General features: G+C 39.8%; 3 protein-coding genes across 5 annotated transcripts; 1 reads left to right on the top strand and 2 right to left on the bottom strand.

The window, feature by feature from the left end:
- The first annotated feature begins 6 nt into the window (after positions 1-6).
- Positions 7-3,633, top strand: LOC144634321 (tRNA (guanine(37)-N(1))-methyltransferase-like). The gene is made up of 3 exons (XM_078493240.1): positions 7-478; positions 1,930-2,778; positions 3,497-3,633. Exons 1-3 carry the CDS (start codon positions 7-9, stop codon positions 3,553-3,555), a joined length of 1,380 nt encoding a protein of 459 aa, XP_078349366.1. The 3' UTR covers positions 3,556-3,633.
- A 1-nt stretch (position 3,634) lies between these two features.
- On the bottom strand, positions 3,635-9,978 carry LOC144634323 (carbohydrate sulfotransferase 1-like). 3 transcript variants are annotated; one of them, XM_078493243.1, is made up of 2 exons: positions 8,773-9,978; positions 3,635-5,311 (listed from the first exon to the last, which is right to left on the bottom strand). In XM_078493243.1, exons 1-2 carry the CDS (start codon positions 8,822-8,824, stop codon positions 4,176-4,178), a joined length of 1,188 nt encoding a protein of 395 aa, XP_078349369.1. In that variant the 5' UTR covers positions 8,825-9,978; the 3' UTR covers positions 3,635-4,175. The 3 variants fall into 3 exon arrangements, with proteins under 3 accessions (XP_078349369.1, XP_078349370.1, XP_078349371.1); XM_078493244.1 differs by having other exon boundaries at positions 9,567-9,978; XM_078493245.1 differs by lacking the exon at positions 8,773-9,978 and adding an exon at positions 6,552-6,844.
- A 136-nt stretch (positions 9,979-10,114) lies between these two features.
- Positions 10,115-13,083, bottom strand: LOC144634317 (kelch-like protein 40). Its single transcript, XM_078493234.1, has one exon. It carries the CDS (start codon positions 12,183-12,185, stop codon positions 10,308-10,310), a length of 1,878 nt encoding a protein of 625 aa, XP_078349360.1. The 5' UTR covers positions 12,186-13,083; the 3' UTR covers positions 10,115-10,307.
- Positions 13,084-13,399: the final 316 nt, after the last annotated feature.

Genomic DNA, 13,399 nt, shown 5'->3' with positions numbered 1-13,399 from the left:
CTCAAAATGGAGAAGCTTTCAGTGATTTCAACTCTTTTTAGTCCTCCAAATACAGTGAAGGGAATGAAGATCTTAAACAGAGAGGCATTCAAAACTCTCATCAACCTCCCAGCGCTACAAATCGAAGCCAAGAAGTGTTCACTTTTCTTGAAAAATCTTAGCAAATGCCTGCTAAATCAGCCTCGCATGAGAAACATCGTCCCTGATGCAAATGAAACGAAGAAAAAGATCATTCTGCTACATCCACAGAAATCGTTGAACACTTTAGAAGAACAAGATCGAGAATTCGCCCAAAATCACGGAGCTGAGGAAACGACTTATGAGTTGGTTTTAGGGTACGAGCACTGGACAGCTGAACAAGTTCTGAGAGCGGTGTTACCCGCTGAAATCACTGAGGTACCGTCTTCCTTTGAGACAATCGGTCACATAGCCCATGTGAATTTACGAGCTTCACAGTTAGACTACAAGAAGCTGATCGGTAGGTGATATTTTTGGCATTCACTCAACCTGGACTCAATAATGAATATTACTCAATCAAGCTGAAACTTGTATGAAATATCATTGTTAGGGCTGGGCAGCATGGAGGGGGCAGGGGGGGGGGGGGGGGGGTGTAAAGTTTTGTAACATTATTATCTGGTTATGTTGTAACTTTAAAATAATCAGACCCTTCCTACATTATGCTTTTATATATTCAGAGTTCATACGAATACTCGAAAACCTAGAAAGTCACCGATCTTTATTGTTGCACTTTCCAGGACTGGAAATCGCTGGAAAAAGACTAGCGGTCCTGGAAAGTTCTGGAAATCTATCTGTTAAACTCGAATAACAATTGAATTCTAAGAAAGAACATTGTAACAAATGCACAGACAGTAAGGAGAAATAGTATTGAGATCTTAGGAGTGAAAGGTTTTATGTGAATTTTGGAGTCCTGGAAAAATCAATCTGAGTGCTTGAAAAGTCCTCGGAAAGTTCTGGAAAACTGTTTGTGAAAAAGGGTACAAACCCTGTATATTAACTGTAGTTTTTGTCCTTCCCAGCCTCAACTTAAAGCCATTATTCATAGTCATTGTAGCGAATGCAGGAAAAGTCTATTTGATATTAGTAGAAACTTAGCTGTGTTCTATTGAAAATCCGCGAATCTGATTGGTTCTCCCACTGATTTCTATTCGCCGATAGAAAACAGTCGCGCGCAAGAGTAGCTCTTTAAGCGGTAAATTTTCTTGATTTTTGTCTTTAAAGTGCACAATATTGTAGGTTTTGGACTGCAATCCTTTAGAGTTTCTACTAAAACAATTAGACTACTCGCCCTCGTTTTCTATGAGCGATAGTCAACTCGGCTGCGCCTCGTTGACTATTTGCTCATAGAAAACTCGAGCTCGTAGTCTAATTGTTAATTAGTTCAAGAAATTGAAACATTACACCAAGGCGCCCAATTGTGTGACCACTTTTAATTTATTCAAATTCTTTTGTGCAGATTTAATCCAATCAGAAGTCAACTGCAAGCTATCCACGGCTTTTGATTGGATTAAATCTGCACGAAAGAATGTGAATAAATTAAAAGTGGTCACACATTTGGGCTCCTTGCTGTAATTTGATCAGTGTATGTTGCATGTATACAATCACTGTCCAGCTCCCATGAAATGGGGACATCTTTATGTGGCATTAAATCACATTGAATAAATATCTTTGATAATGCTTGTTGCTGCTGAAAAGCCCTTTTTAGGGAGCGCAATAAATGTATGTATGTATGTATGTATGTATGTATGTTGTTAGGTATCGTATAACTCTAGAAAACAAGAAGATCAAAAGATAAATGGGTACTGTTGACCCCCCACCCACCCACCCTCCTCTCCCCCTCCCATCTGGCATAAACTCTTGGAGTTGCAAATTAATTAAAACATCAATTTTTCTTTTGGATTTTTCCAACAGGGCAAGTGTTATTAGACAAGAATTCTCCTCAGATCAAAACTGTTGTTAACAAGACAGACACCATTCATGACGTTTTTCGCTTCTTCAAGATGGAAGTAATAGCTGGAGAGAACAACCTATATACATCTGTAAAACAAGATGGTTGCATTTTTGAGTTTGACTTTTCCAAAGTGTATTGGAATTCCCGACTTCAAACTGAACACACTCGCCTTGTCGAGTTGTTTGACTCTGATGATGTAGTGTGCGACATGTTTGCAGGAGTTGGACCATTTGCTATTCCTGCAGCAAAGAAAGGTTGTACTGTTTATGGGAATGATTTGAATCCTGCATCCTATGAAGCTCTGTTGAAAAATGCCAAACTCAATCGAGTTGAGAAAAAAATACATGCTTTTAACATGGATGGCAGGGATTTTGTGAGAAAAATGGTTCAGCTATCATTTCCACCGGCGTCATCATTTTCATCGTCATCATCCACTGATCAAGGTCTCCAGGGAAATGCTAGCAAAATCTTGCAACCCTTCACACATGTTGTTATGAATCTGCCTGCTAGTGCTGTCGAATTTGTTGACGTTTTCCAGGGTCTTTACTCGGCACATAGACATGCAGCACTTCCAACGATCCATTGCTATTGCTTTTCTAAGTCCCAGTCTCCTGGTGAAGATGCCAAAGAGCAAGTGGAGAAGAAACTGGGAAGCAGTCTCACAAGCCAGTGTAGTGTTCACTTTGTGCGTGACGTTGCTCCAAAGAAGGTTATGGTTTGTGTATCATTCAAATTACCAGAATCTGTTGCTTTTGCTGATATCTCTGAAAAGAGTGAATGCGAGTCCAAAAGACAAAGAGATGACAGTCGTAAGTTGCAAAGAATTTTTATAATTTCTTGTACAGTGGTTTTAATGGTTAGTATTTCGGACTTTGATTCAAAAGGTCCCGGTTTGATTTAAAAAAAATAAAAATTGTTGAAGAAACTTGCTTCATTGTCTAAGGATTGGAAACCTTTTAAACCATAAATAATTTTTCTTTGACAAAAAAAAAAAAAATGTAAAAAATCACAAGGCACTGTGGCCTACAGTGTAGCCATTGGTTTATAGTTTACCCAATAACGTACAGTACAACCTCATTCTCACAGTTTTCCTTTGAAGTGGGTGCAGTAAGGATACGCCCTGCATGGGTTAAAAGGCTACCCCAGTTGTGGTTACACAGGGTTGCACAGATTGAAGGTCACAGATTGAAGGTCACAGAAAAGTCGGGGAATTTTAATTTCGAGTCAGGGAAAATTGACATTTTGAAGAAAAGTCGGGCAAACTGAAATAATAACACTGCTGATTAAATTACCTGAAATGTTTCTTCCAGCCTTCAATACTGTTAAATATCATTGAAGGCTGGAAGAAAAATTTCAATGTGATCTTAGCGATGTTTTTCTTTTGGAAGCGGAGGTTGGAGGCTGCTACTGTATCTGACATTTTGTATGAAGGGAAATTTGATTTTTCTCAGGGAAAAATCAGGACATTTTGAAGACTTATGTCTGTGGCAACCATTTTACAACTATTTCTTTGTTTTCATTTTGTAGCTGATGCTGCGAAAGCTGCCAAACAAGCAAAGTTGGAGCTTGAGTGTCAAGAGAACTGACCAAGCTTGCTCATTCTTCGTAAATTTTAAAAACTATATTTACATGTAGTTAAAATAATAAAAAGAACATTGCTTCTAGTTGTTTTGTTTCTTTCTTTATTCTGTTTCTTTCTTTATTTCACTAAACAACATGGTATAGCTTTAAAGTTAGTCTTCATTCAAGCTTTTTTACTGTAGGTGCAAGGTTGCGCATTAATGGACGTGAATCGGTTTTTTAGCGTTGCGCAAACTTCAAAGGGCGTTGGCCCGTGCACCTTACATTACACTCCTGCGTGTACAGAATCTACTGCCTAAATAGCGTGTGGACACTGAACCTTCGATAAGAAACGACGACTTCAAACCATCTCACAGCTTGTAAGCGCATATTCCAATGCATTTGGCGTCCGGAGCCCTCAAAACTGGCAAATTTAATTCCTCTGTAACGTGTTAGGTTCCTGCTTAAAACAGAGGTTATTCCACGACTTCCCTTAGCCTGCGTAGCAGTTGCTCCCAGGACCACCAAAACTGCGTAACAAAGAGCGAGAAAAACGAAAGAGGGAGGGAGCTTCCTAGTTTTTGCTCGCCCCTAGCTCCTTTCGTTGCTTTTGCGCTCTTGGAACTGACTGCTGCGCACGCTTGATTCACGTAGCTAATAAAGACTGGCTGAACACTGGAGTGTATCTTAATATTTCTAGCACTGGCCAGCAATGCGACTCCACCGCGCGCACGGCTTCTGCACTGAACTGATTCCTCCACGCGTCAATCAACTTGTACGCGTTATTCCTGAGCGTACCATACTCGTGACTGTGACTACGGTCACGTGAGTTCGTGCTACTGACTAAATACTTCTTGACTTCATCTGACATTGGAATGCCAGCAAAATCAAACAATTCTTGTGAAACGTTCAATGGCGATCTCACCAGATCCTCGTATCTAAGAATCCTGTAATAATCTGGATATTTACCCTCCGCCGACAGCGCGAAACGCAGCGATTGTATCATACTCAAGCAGAATTTTTGCACAAGAGTTGTAAACAGAGGTAGGTTTGTAGTGGCTGTGTTGATAGCTGAATTGTTTGAAGTCCAACCAACACGGTCCATGGATGCGATCACAGCTCTAGGGTCTCGCATTAAATGAATGATTTTAAATTTAAAACCACCGGAATTGAAGAGAGGTTCGAGGCGATTTACGTCCAAGAAAGGAAAACGATGAGTCAGGACTTTTACCACCGTGTGTCTATGAAGCGAGCAGGAGAGAGATGTTATGAGAGGATCTAAGTCTTTGCAATGTATGAACGTCCTGTTATCCCTCGCATTAGTTATGTTTTTACAATAGGGCGAGGTTAAGACACGGCTGGAGAAGCGGTGCAGCTGAATATGGGACATGAACGATAAAAATTCCGTTTGCTGCTTAAACCTGCAGTTGAATATGTCGCGTAGAAGTCGCATCGTTGAATGTTCGTACAAAGTTGAATTACGCATCGATGTGAGTTGAAATGTTATCAAAGGTTCGAAAATGTAAAATACTTCAGGATGGCTGTTGAAAATCTGTCCAAGAAATGACGACCCTGATCTGCCATGAGCAATGATCAAAACGTTCGTCTTTTCATCTCTCGTTTGTTTTGAGGATCGAAAGGCAACAAGACTGGGATACCAAGAGAGGATCCTTAATGCGATGCATGCCGTGGCACCAAGTGCAATAAGCGCCAAGATCCTAGGCACTCTCCGAGGTTTTGCCATACAACGCGATTGGCCCGGATGTGCTTTTAAATGGCCATCTAGATAAAAAAAAATCAAATTAAGAATCAAATAAAGGATTATTTTATTGCGACTGCTCTTATAAAGTACCCTTGCCAGAGAAGCACAACAGTAAACATCCGTTCTAACAAACTGGAGTCTTGGAACTTTTTGTTCAAATACTTCTACGTCACCACAGAAATGTCTTAAATCAAGTCCTTAGATGTATTAGTGAGGGCCTGAAAGGGCAAAATGGGAACTTGTATTTGGGCAAATTTTCACTGGGAAAAATGTGATTTGGGTCACTGAAACTGAGAATCACCAACAAAAAAAACATAGAATTGGGACTGAGGTTTGGGAATATTTTTTAAACTTTTAGATTTACTGTAAACAAAGTGTGTTTTGGAGTTTTCAAACGGAAATCAAACCGCTGGCCTGAAAACCAGCGCTTATGAAAACCATGCAAACAGACAATAAATAGTATGATACCTGTGACGCTAACCATATGCGCTAACTCAAACTGAAGAACGTGGTTACTATAGCTGCTCTTAAAACTCAAGTGACTGAAAACACTTAACATAGGGTCCATATAGTAGTCCAAAAATACTAGCAAGTGTCTCAGTTCAAAAATTTGACTGACTGTCAGTTTAGGCGGTGAGGTAAAGCTAAACAGTAAAAGTGTAAAAGTATGGTTGTAAAGTCTGTAAAGGTAAAAGTGTAGTCGTTTGTCACTAATCTTGTTCGGGCCCTCTAAAAACATTTAAAGGCTTGTTTTGGCATGACACAAATTAAGACCACCTGTAGCGAACAAATTTCCTAGATTGAAAATTTTAGGAAGCCCTGAGAAGTTCAGCTCTACATAACGATTAGATTACAAGAGCTTAATCCACTTTGAATTCAATTGCTGAGACCACTTTTGACTGATATTTCTAATCTTCCAATTGGCGGAGTTTAATTTGTGCAGCTCAACATTTTGGAAGATTTTTGTAGCATGAGAAAAACGTGTTTAAAATAAATAATATTTATTTTTTCCCGTCGATTCCGCTTATATACTCTTCCCCTTCGAATGGGCTAAGTTGCATGCACTGAATGAACGGACGAGTTTCCTTCAAGCTTCATTTAGTTCTATTGTTTATTTCGACACTGTAGACTTCCAGCCGAACGACAAACTGTGTTTTAGATGCGGGAAGAAAAGTTATAAATCTGCAGCTTAAAACTGAATAAAGTTCAAAGACAATAACCAAATTTCAGTCCATGCGGCACTTAAAGCAACCTACTTACCGTGTTTTAGACTTGGCTGGAAGGCAAGCCAGCCCAGTTTGTTGGACGTGGGGCGTTTCGGTTCACGAGTTATTTTAGATGTTATTTTCTACTTGTTAAGTCAAAAGATTCACGGTTGTTGACCCGAGTTAATTTTCTGACGTTCAGCAGGTGGGAAACAACCTGTTATATCAAATGCAAGGACTGTGACAATTGACTGCCTTCTGATATCTCTACTACACTGAGAGGAAACACTCGGTTTATATAGCTTGGCCTATCTCCTACAGAGCGTTCAGTTTGTACAGTTCATTTCCTTAATCTGTGGGCCGGTTTTACTGAAATCCTGCCAACTACAGTTCACTTGCTTGGCTTTATATAAGGATAGGGGGCAGGAGGGGGGGGGGGGGTGGGGGGCTGTTGTCCTCAAACAAATGTTTGGGGCGCTCCAACCCACGGATTTTAATACTGATGTTTAACGCACGAATGCCTGCAACCCATTACCGTAACCTGCGATGAGGCGTTCTTTGGAGGGGGGGGGGGGGGGCATGATTTCAGGTATCCCATTACCCGGGCAGTGGCAACCATGGACAGCTGTTTCGATAGTGTTAGGCCTCTTCAGCATAGCATAGCCGTCGGTTCCCCGGCTCCCCTGTGCCGGCATACAGACAGCATTCTCTATGATATGATACGGAGAAATTCATAAAACAGGTCTTTTTTCTCAAGTTTGCAATCTCGTCTCTAGAGCACCCCGGCATAGCTAATCGAACGTTCGAAAATCGAACTCAATCGAACTCAATCGAACCCAATCCATGGATTAAGTTCGATTGAGTTCGGCAATCGAACGAAATCGAACATCGGACTTTCAGTGAGTTCGATTTCCGAACAAATCGAACTCAATCGAACCCAATCAATCAGATTGGGTTCGATTGAGTTCGGTAACCGAACTAATTCGAACACAATTAAATGGATTGCGTTCGATTGGCTCTGGGAAACCTATACATACAAAGCAATCCCGTCGAAAGCAGGTTTTTCTTGCGCTTTTATACAGTTTATTCAATAACAGCTAATAACAGAAACCCCTGCCCGCAGTTAAGAGAACAGAACAGAACAAAACAAAAATATCGTTATTCCAGCGTACGTATTCAAGAATTATTGCACCATTTTTTTTTTAAGCTATTAAACTTACAATTGCAAATTGACAACTCCGAGTGTTACTTACCACAGGGAAGAAACTAGTTCACGATGAAGGTGACCTAATTGTCCGCGCTCGTTAGCAATTCGGAATGCACGGTCTTTCTCGCCGATTTTTCAAAATAGATCACGGAGGGTCGTGGGTTCAAATCCCATCTGGAACCCGGATTTTTTTTTTTCGTGTTTTTCAGTCAATGCCAAAATTTATCATGCGATTTTCTAAAAACATTGAAATCTTCGCCATCCTTGACGCATTTTAAGCTTACAACCCACGTGCTAAACTCCGGGCTGAAGTAAAAGATCTGGTTATAGATTTTCAATGCCGGTTTTACAAAAATCAAGAGTTCGAAAATCGAACGTTCGATTGAGTTCGATTGAATATTTTCCTTTTCGGTGAGTTCGATTTGGTTCGATTGCCGAACTCAATCGAACTCAATCCATGAATTGAGTTCGATTGGGTTCGATTGAGTTCGATTGAAATTTAGTTCGATTGGGTTCGATTTGCTATGCCGGGAGAGCACGCGCGTTTTCGGTCAGTGTGATTATGAAAGGATCTAGATTGCGGCGTCTGGGAACGACATTGTAAGGTCTGCCCCTTCCATCCGTATTAAAGAGGTTTAACTCACTGTAATTTGTAGTTATTTTATTAGGGACAAGGGAGTTTACAAAGCAAATCACTGACTGCAAAAACTATGTTATGAGTGTTACAATATAAGGACTATTTAAGGAGTATAAGTTATAGATCACAGATGACGTCAAAATGTGGTATGAACAAAAGAAGTGGCCCACGAGCCGAAGGCGAGTGGGTCACTGATGTTCATACCACATTTTTAAGTCTTCTGTGATCTATAACTGAACAGACCCACGGCAAAATGGAATCTATTTGTTTTATATAATAACACAAGACTTCAGCGCACTTCAGTGTGAGCAATGCCGCCGTACCGATGAGCTAAGTTGTTTTGATTTCACTATTAAGTTAATAATACGAAGCACTGTTAATCCGATTGAATAAACAAAAAATGGTCAATTGAAAGTCAATGAAAAAACTAACCTTTATTCCGATTTGGAAAGCTGTTCAAATCTGTAAGCATTAACCGAAGCATTCAACCGCAATTTGTTTATTTCCCGTGGCGTCGTCCAACTGTACAACATCGGTCAAACTTTCATACAGATTTCGGATAATTTCTCGGATAATTCACTGTCTTCTTCAAGCCTGTTTCGCCCAGTTAAATGCTTCGAAAGGTGAACGATGCTTGGGGTATTGTTTCTCAATGAAGATTTGTAATAAAGCTGATTTTTTTTGCTTTGTTGTGGCCCCGCAAGTTTGAAAAACTTTGCCGACAACTCTGATTTGGACTATGAACTCTGATCACGCGCGCGAGTCACACCACCGCGTGACGTCAACCATGTGTCTGTACTCTGATAGATCATAAGTAAGAACCAATCAAAACGCGCGTAGAATTCAGGTTATTATATAATTAACAAATAGATTTCATTTTGCCGTGCGTCTGTTCAGTAATAGATCACAGATGACGTCAAAATGTGGTATGAACAGAGAAGTGGCCCACGAGGCGCTAGCCGAGTGGGTCACTGATGTTCATACCACATTTTGACGTCTTCTGTGATCTATTACTGAACAGACCCACGGCAAAATGAAATCTATTTGTTTTATATAATAACACAAGACTTCAGCGCACTTCTGTGTGAGCAATGCTGGTCAATGCTGCCGTGCCGATGAGCTAAGTTGTTTTGATTTCACTATTAAGTTTTCGTTAACACGAAGCATTGATAATCCGATTGAATAAACAGAAAAATGGTCAATTGAAAGTCAATGAAAAAACTAACCTTTATTCCGATTTGGAAAGTTGTTCAAATCTGTAAGCATTAACGGTCATTAACCGAAGCGTTCAACCGCAATTTCGTTTGCTTCCCGTGGCGTCGTCCAACTGTACAACACCGGTCAAACTTTCATACAGATTTCGGATAATTTCTCGAATAATTCACTGTCTTCTTCAAGCTTGTTTCGCCCAGTTAAATGCTTCGAAAGGTGATCGATGCTTAGCGTATTGTTTCTCACTAAAGATTTGTAATTAAGCTGATTTTTTTTTTGCTTTGTTGTGGCCCCGCAAGTTTGAAAAACTTTGCCGACAACTCTGATTTGGACTATGAACTCTGATCACGCGCGCGAGTCACACCACCGCGTGACGTCAACCATGTGTCTGTACTCTGATAGATCATAAGTAAGAACCAATCAAAACGCGCGTAGAATTCAGGTTATTATATAAACTCTAATAGATCATCAGTAAGAACCAATCAAAATGCGCGTAGAATTCAGGTTATTATATAAAAGAAAATAACTCCATTGTGGCGACGTGTTCCTGGCATAGAATATCAACTTTAAAGGAAATGATTTATTATCCATCCTCGAAGAGGGATTTTTAAGGGAAAATGACAACTAGGTTACAATTTAAATTTTGCAAAGGATCATGCAGTTCACGATCGAAACGTTCATCCAGTCACAAGATGAAACACTTCCGCGTTTGTGATTTGTAAGCGAAGCAAAACCTGCGTAGTATTAAGCTAAGGCTATTGAGAGGGAAGGCTTCCAGCTAATCCTTTGAAAATTCTCATTGGAAAAGCGTCAGTTCTTATTGTTTGAGGGAAAGGATTTTTAGTTTTCCGCTCCCATTCATCCTTGTCAGGATTATAACATTCAATCCATATTCCACCCACAGCATAGAGCTTCTCATCAACTGCTAAGAGGTTTACAATTCTGGTCTTCAAATTGAAGCATCTAATAAACTGCCATTCATTTGTTGTTTCATCATACACTTCACATTGATGCTTTTTTGGCAGCCATTCTCCCTGGTAAACTCCACCAGCGATGAAAACTTTACCGTTCACCGCAGCTCCGTGAGCCCGTTTTCTAGCTGCTTGAATGTCGGCAACGTCGTGCCACTGATTTTCACTTAGGTCATATCTTCCAACATCACTTAGGAACGTGCATTCTTTGCTAGGCCATTCTATACCGCCAATAAAATAGATAAAATTGTCTTTAGCTACAATGCAAAAATCGTCCCTTAGGTCCAAATGATCAAACGATGCGACATCTCCCCATGAGTTTGATTCTGGTTTGTACTTCGTAAGGAATGAAATATGTTTTCTGTTGCCACACTCTTTTTGCGGTGTGAATTTTTTTTCCCCTGTTTCAGAAAACGTTAATTTAAAAAAGCCAACACGGCGACCTGTTCGCCGTCCATTGCGGATGCGCCAATTCCGTAAATGTTCCATAGTACATGGTTCCGACATCAAGGCATACATTTCGTCTTCTTTTGTGGAAAATATTAGCCTCAAATATCTGTCTTCTTTCAAAGTTGGTAATTTCATCCAGCTGTTTGAGTAAGGATTAAAACTAACTTGGCTCAAGGACTGCGGTCTATAATAATCAGATTCAATCACTGTACTATACAATTTACCTTTACAAGGGACAAATTTAGCATTAGCAAGCATGCTATATTTAGATGGCAGCTCACCTAACATACACCAGCTATTCTCACGAGGAAAAAAACAATTAATATCTTGACATCCGTCAATTACCATAACGGGGGTCTCTAGCGACTTTCTTGGCGGTACAGAGAAACTATCAGCAAGGTTTTTAGAGTCACTTAAGTTCATAGCACCCTTAACGAGATCCAAACAGCCTTCACTGTCTTTCACGAGATCATTTGTCACGACATCACCAATCAAAAAGTCTTGCGATACATAAACAAGTCTAACTTGACGGAATAACTCTGCGAAATATTTTTCTCGCGCGCTTCTTTCATGATCAATCCATGCTAGAATTGTCTTAAAAACGTCTTCCTCAGCGTCAACATTTATTTCATCACTTGAAATCCACATTTCAACTTCCTTGTTCGACATATTCAAAACATCTTCCCGGTTCGCTGCGTACACGGCGGTGAAATTTGCAAGGATGAAATTCTTTGTCTTGGAAAGCAGTTCTTCGCATTGATATGTTTCAGAAAAATAGTAAGTTGAAATACAATTTGAAATGTTCAACTTCTGTACTAAAACTCTCCCAGCGAGAGTTTTCAGTTTCTCAAGAAACAAATAATCGGCCATAACGATCACGTCTCGGGCATTGTCTTCATCCAATATTTTTACATCGCCGGTGTAAATAAACTCCAGTATAGCCGCCGTAACAGAATCTGAAAACATCTCCAGCCGCACTAGTCCTTCTTTAGACTCTTTCATGTCGCTGTTCAGCAGCTTTTCAAAGAAAGGGCTTGCCTCTGAAAGGATTCGCCTGTGAGCTTTGAATTCTTTTCCATCTTCGACCACCAAAACAACGTCGCATGGCTGATCGAGTGTGTCTTTTGGCATAAAGATTTCGTTGAAATTATCTTCACATGTAATTGGAACAGCTTGCTCCAAAGTATCAGCAGGCTGTTGGCAGGCCCCCATCTTACATAGTTTTCACAATTTTATGATGACTCAATGCTGACTCACGATTCCTGTGTTAGCTAAAAATATGCCTTAAGTGTTTATTGTCGATTTACTGCGTTCCTACCAATCAGAGACGGGATAAGGACCATTAAGAGAGGGTCTATTATACTGGCGGTTTAAGCCATTTTTAACTCGGAAAAGATTTAGAATGAGCGAAGTGAATTTCACTCCTTCCATCCTTCATTCGTTTCCTGTTAAACATAGGCACGCAATGCGTGCAAGTGTTTTAAGGCCTCTAGAGAATTAGACCTGTTCTCTGATTACCTATATTTCTAATTAAATTACATAATATTAACATGCTTAATTACCAGCCGAAATATTGTGTTAATACCAGTTTTCTTGAGATAGACCAAAACTTAATTTTTCCAATGATATTATTTTTTTGCCTAACCTTCAAAAAACAAAACGGAAAAATAAAAAGAAAGATAACAATTTGCAACGGATAGGAACTCTATCTCTTGCCCTTTCGGCCTGCTCTCGATTAGCAGCTAGATGACAATCAAACTAAGTGTAATAAGTGAAGTGAGCTGAAGTGTGGAAAGTTGAACATCAATTGTTTTGGCATGCAAATCTTTATTTGTCAGTTTGTTGTTTTCGATTCTTGTTTCATAATAATTTTCCAAATTTAGTAGCTTATAGTACATCCGTACTTATCTGGTGGTTTACGGTCCAGAAAATAAGGGCGGTTTCAGTCCAATAAAACGAAAGCTGTTTGCAGTCTAGGAAGAACAAACTGTTGCGGATTGCGGGATGTGCGACCCCCTATTACAGACCCTCATTTAGGCCGTCAATGGTTTTGCTTGAAATAAAACTGAAATGAACAGATTCCTTCTTTGAGGCACTAAACAGAGTCAAGTTGGGGGTCAGTAGCAGGAATTCAGGAATTCTTTCCTAAAGACATCAGAAACCCATACAACACGAAAGTTAATCCTGATTGGCTCCGAGTTAACAAGAACAGGGTTCGGGGCGGTTAGGAAACATTAGGACACATAATTCTGCTAAGTTCGGTTAGATAAACTCATGAACACTCACCGTACAGGTATATATTTACTGCTAAAATGAAAATTTCTTCTAAAAGTAACTGAACTTTCAACAATTTGTTACAGTTTCTGTTATTGTTAGTTATTTTAATATTTATTAAAATTTTGTTTTAAACATTTGGTTGTTTCTCA

Source organism: Oculina patagonica, chromosome 13, assembly GCF_052425735.1.
Source record: "Oculina patagonica isolate OP01 chromosome 13, crgOcupat, whole genome shotgun sequence".
Taxonomy (NCBI): Eukaryota; Metazoa; Cnidaria; class Anthozoa; order Scleractinia; family Oculinidae; genus Oculina; species Oculina patagonica.
This window is presented reverse-complemented; position numbering and strand designations above follow the sequence as displayed.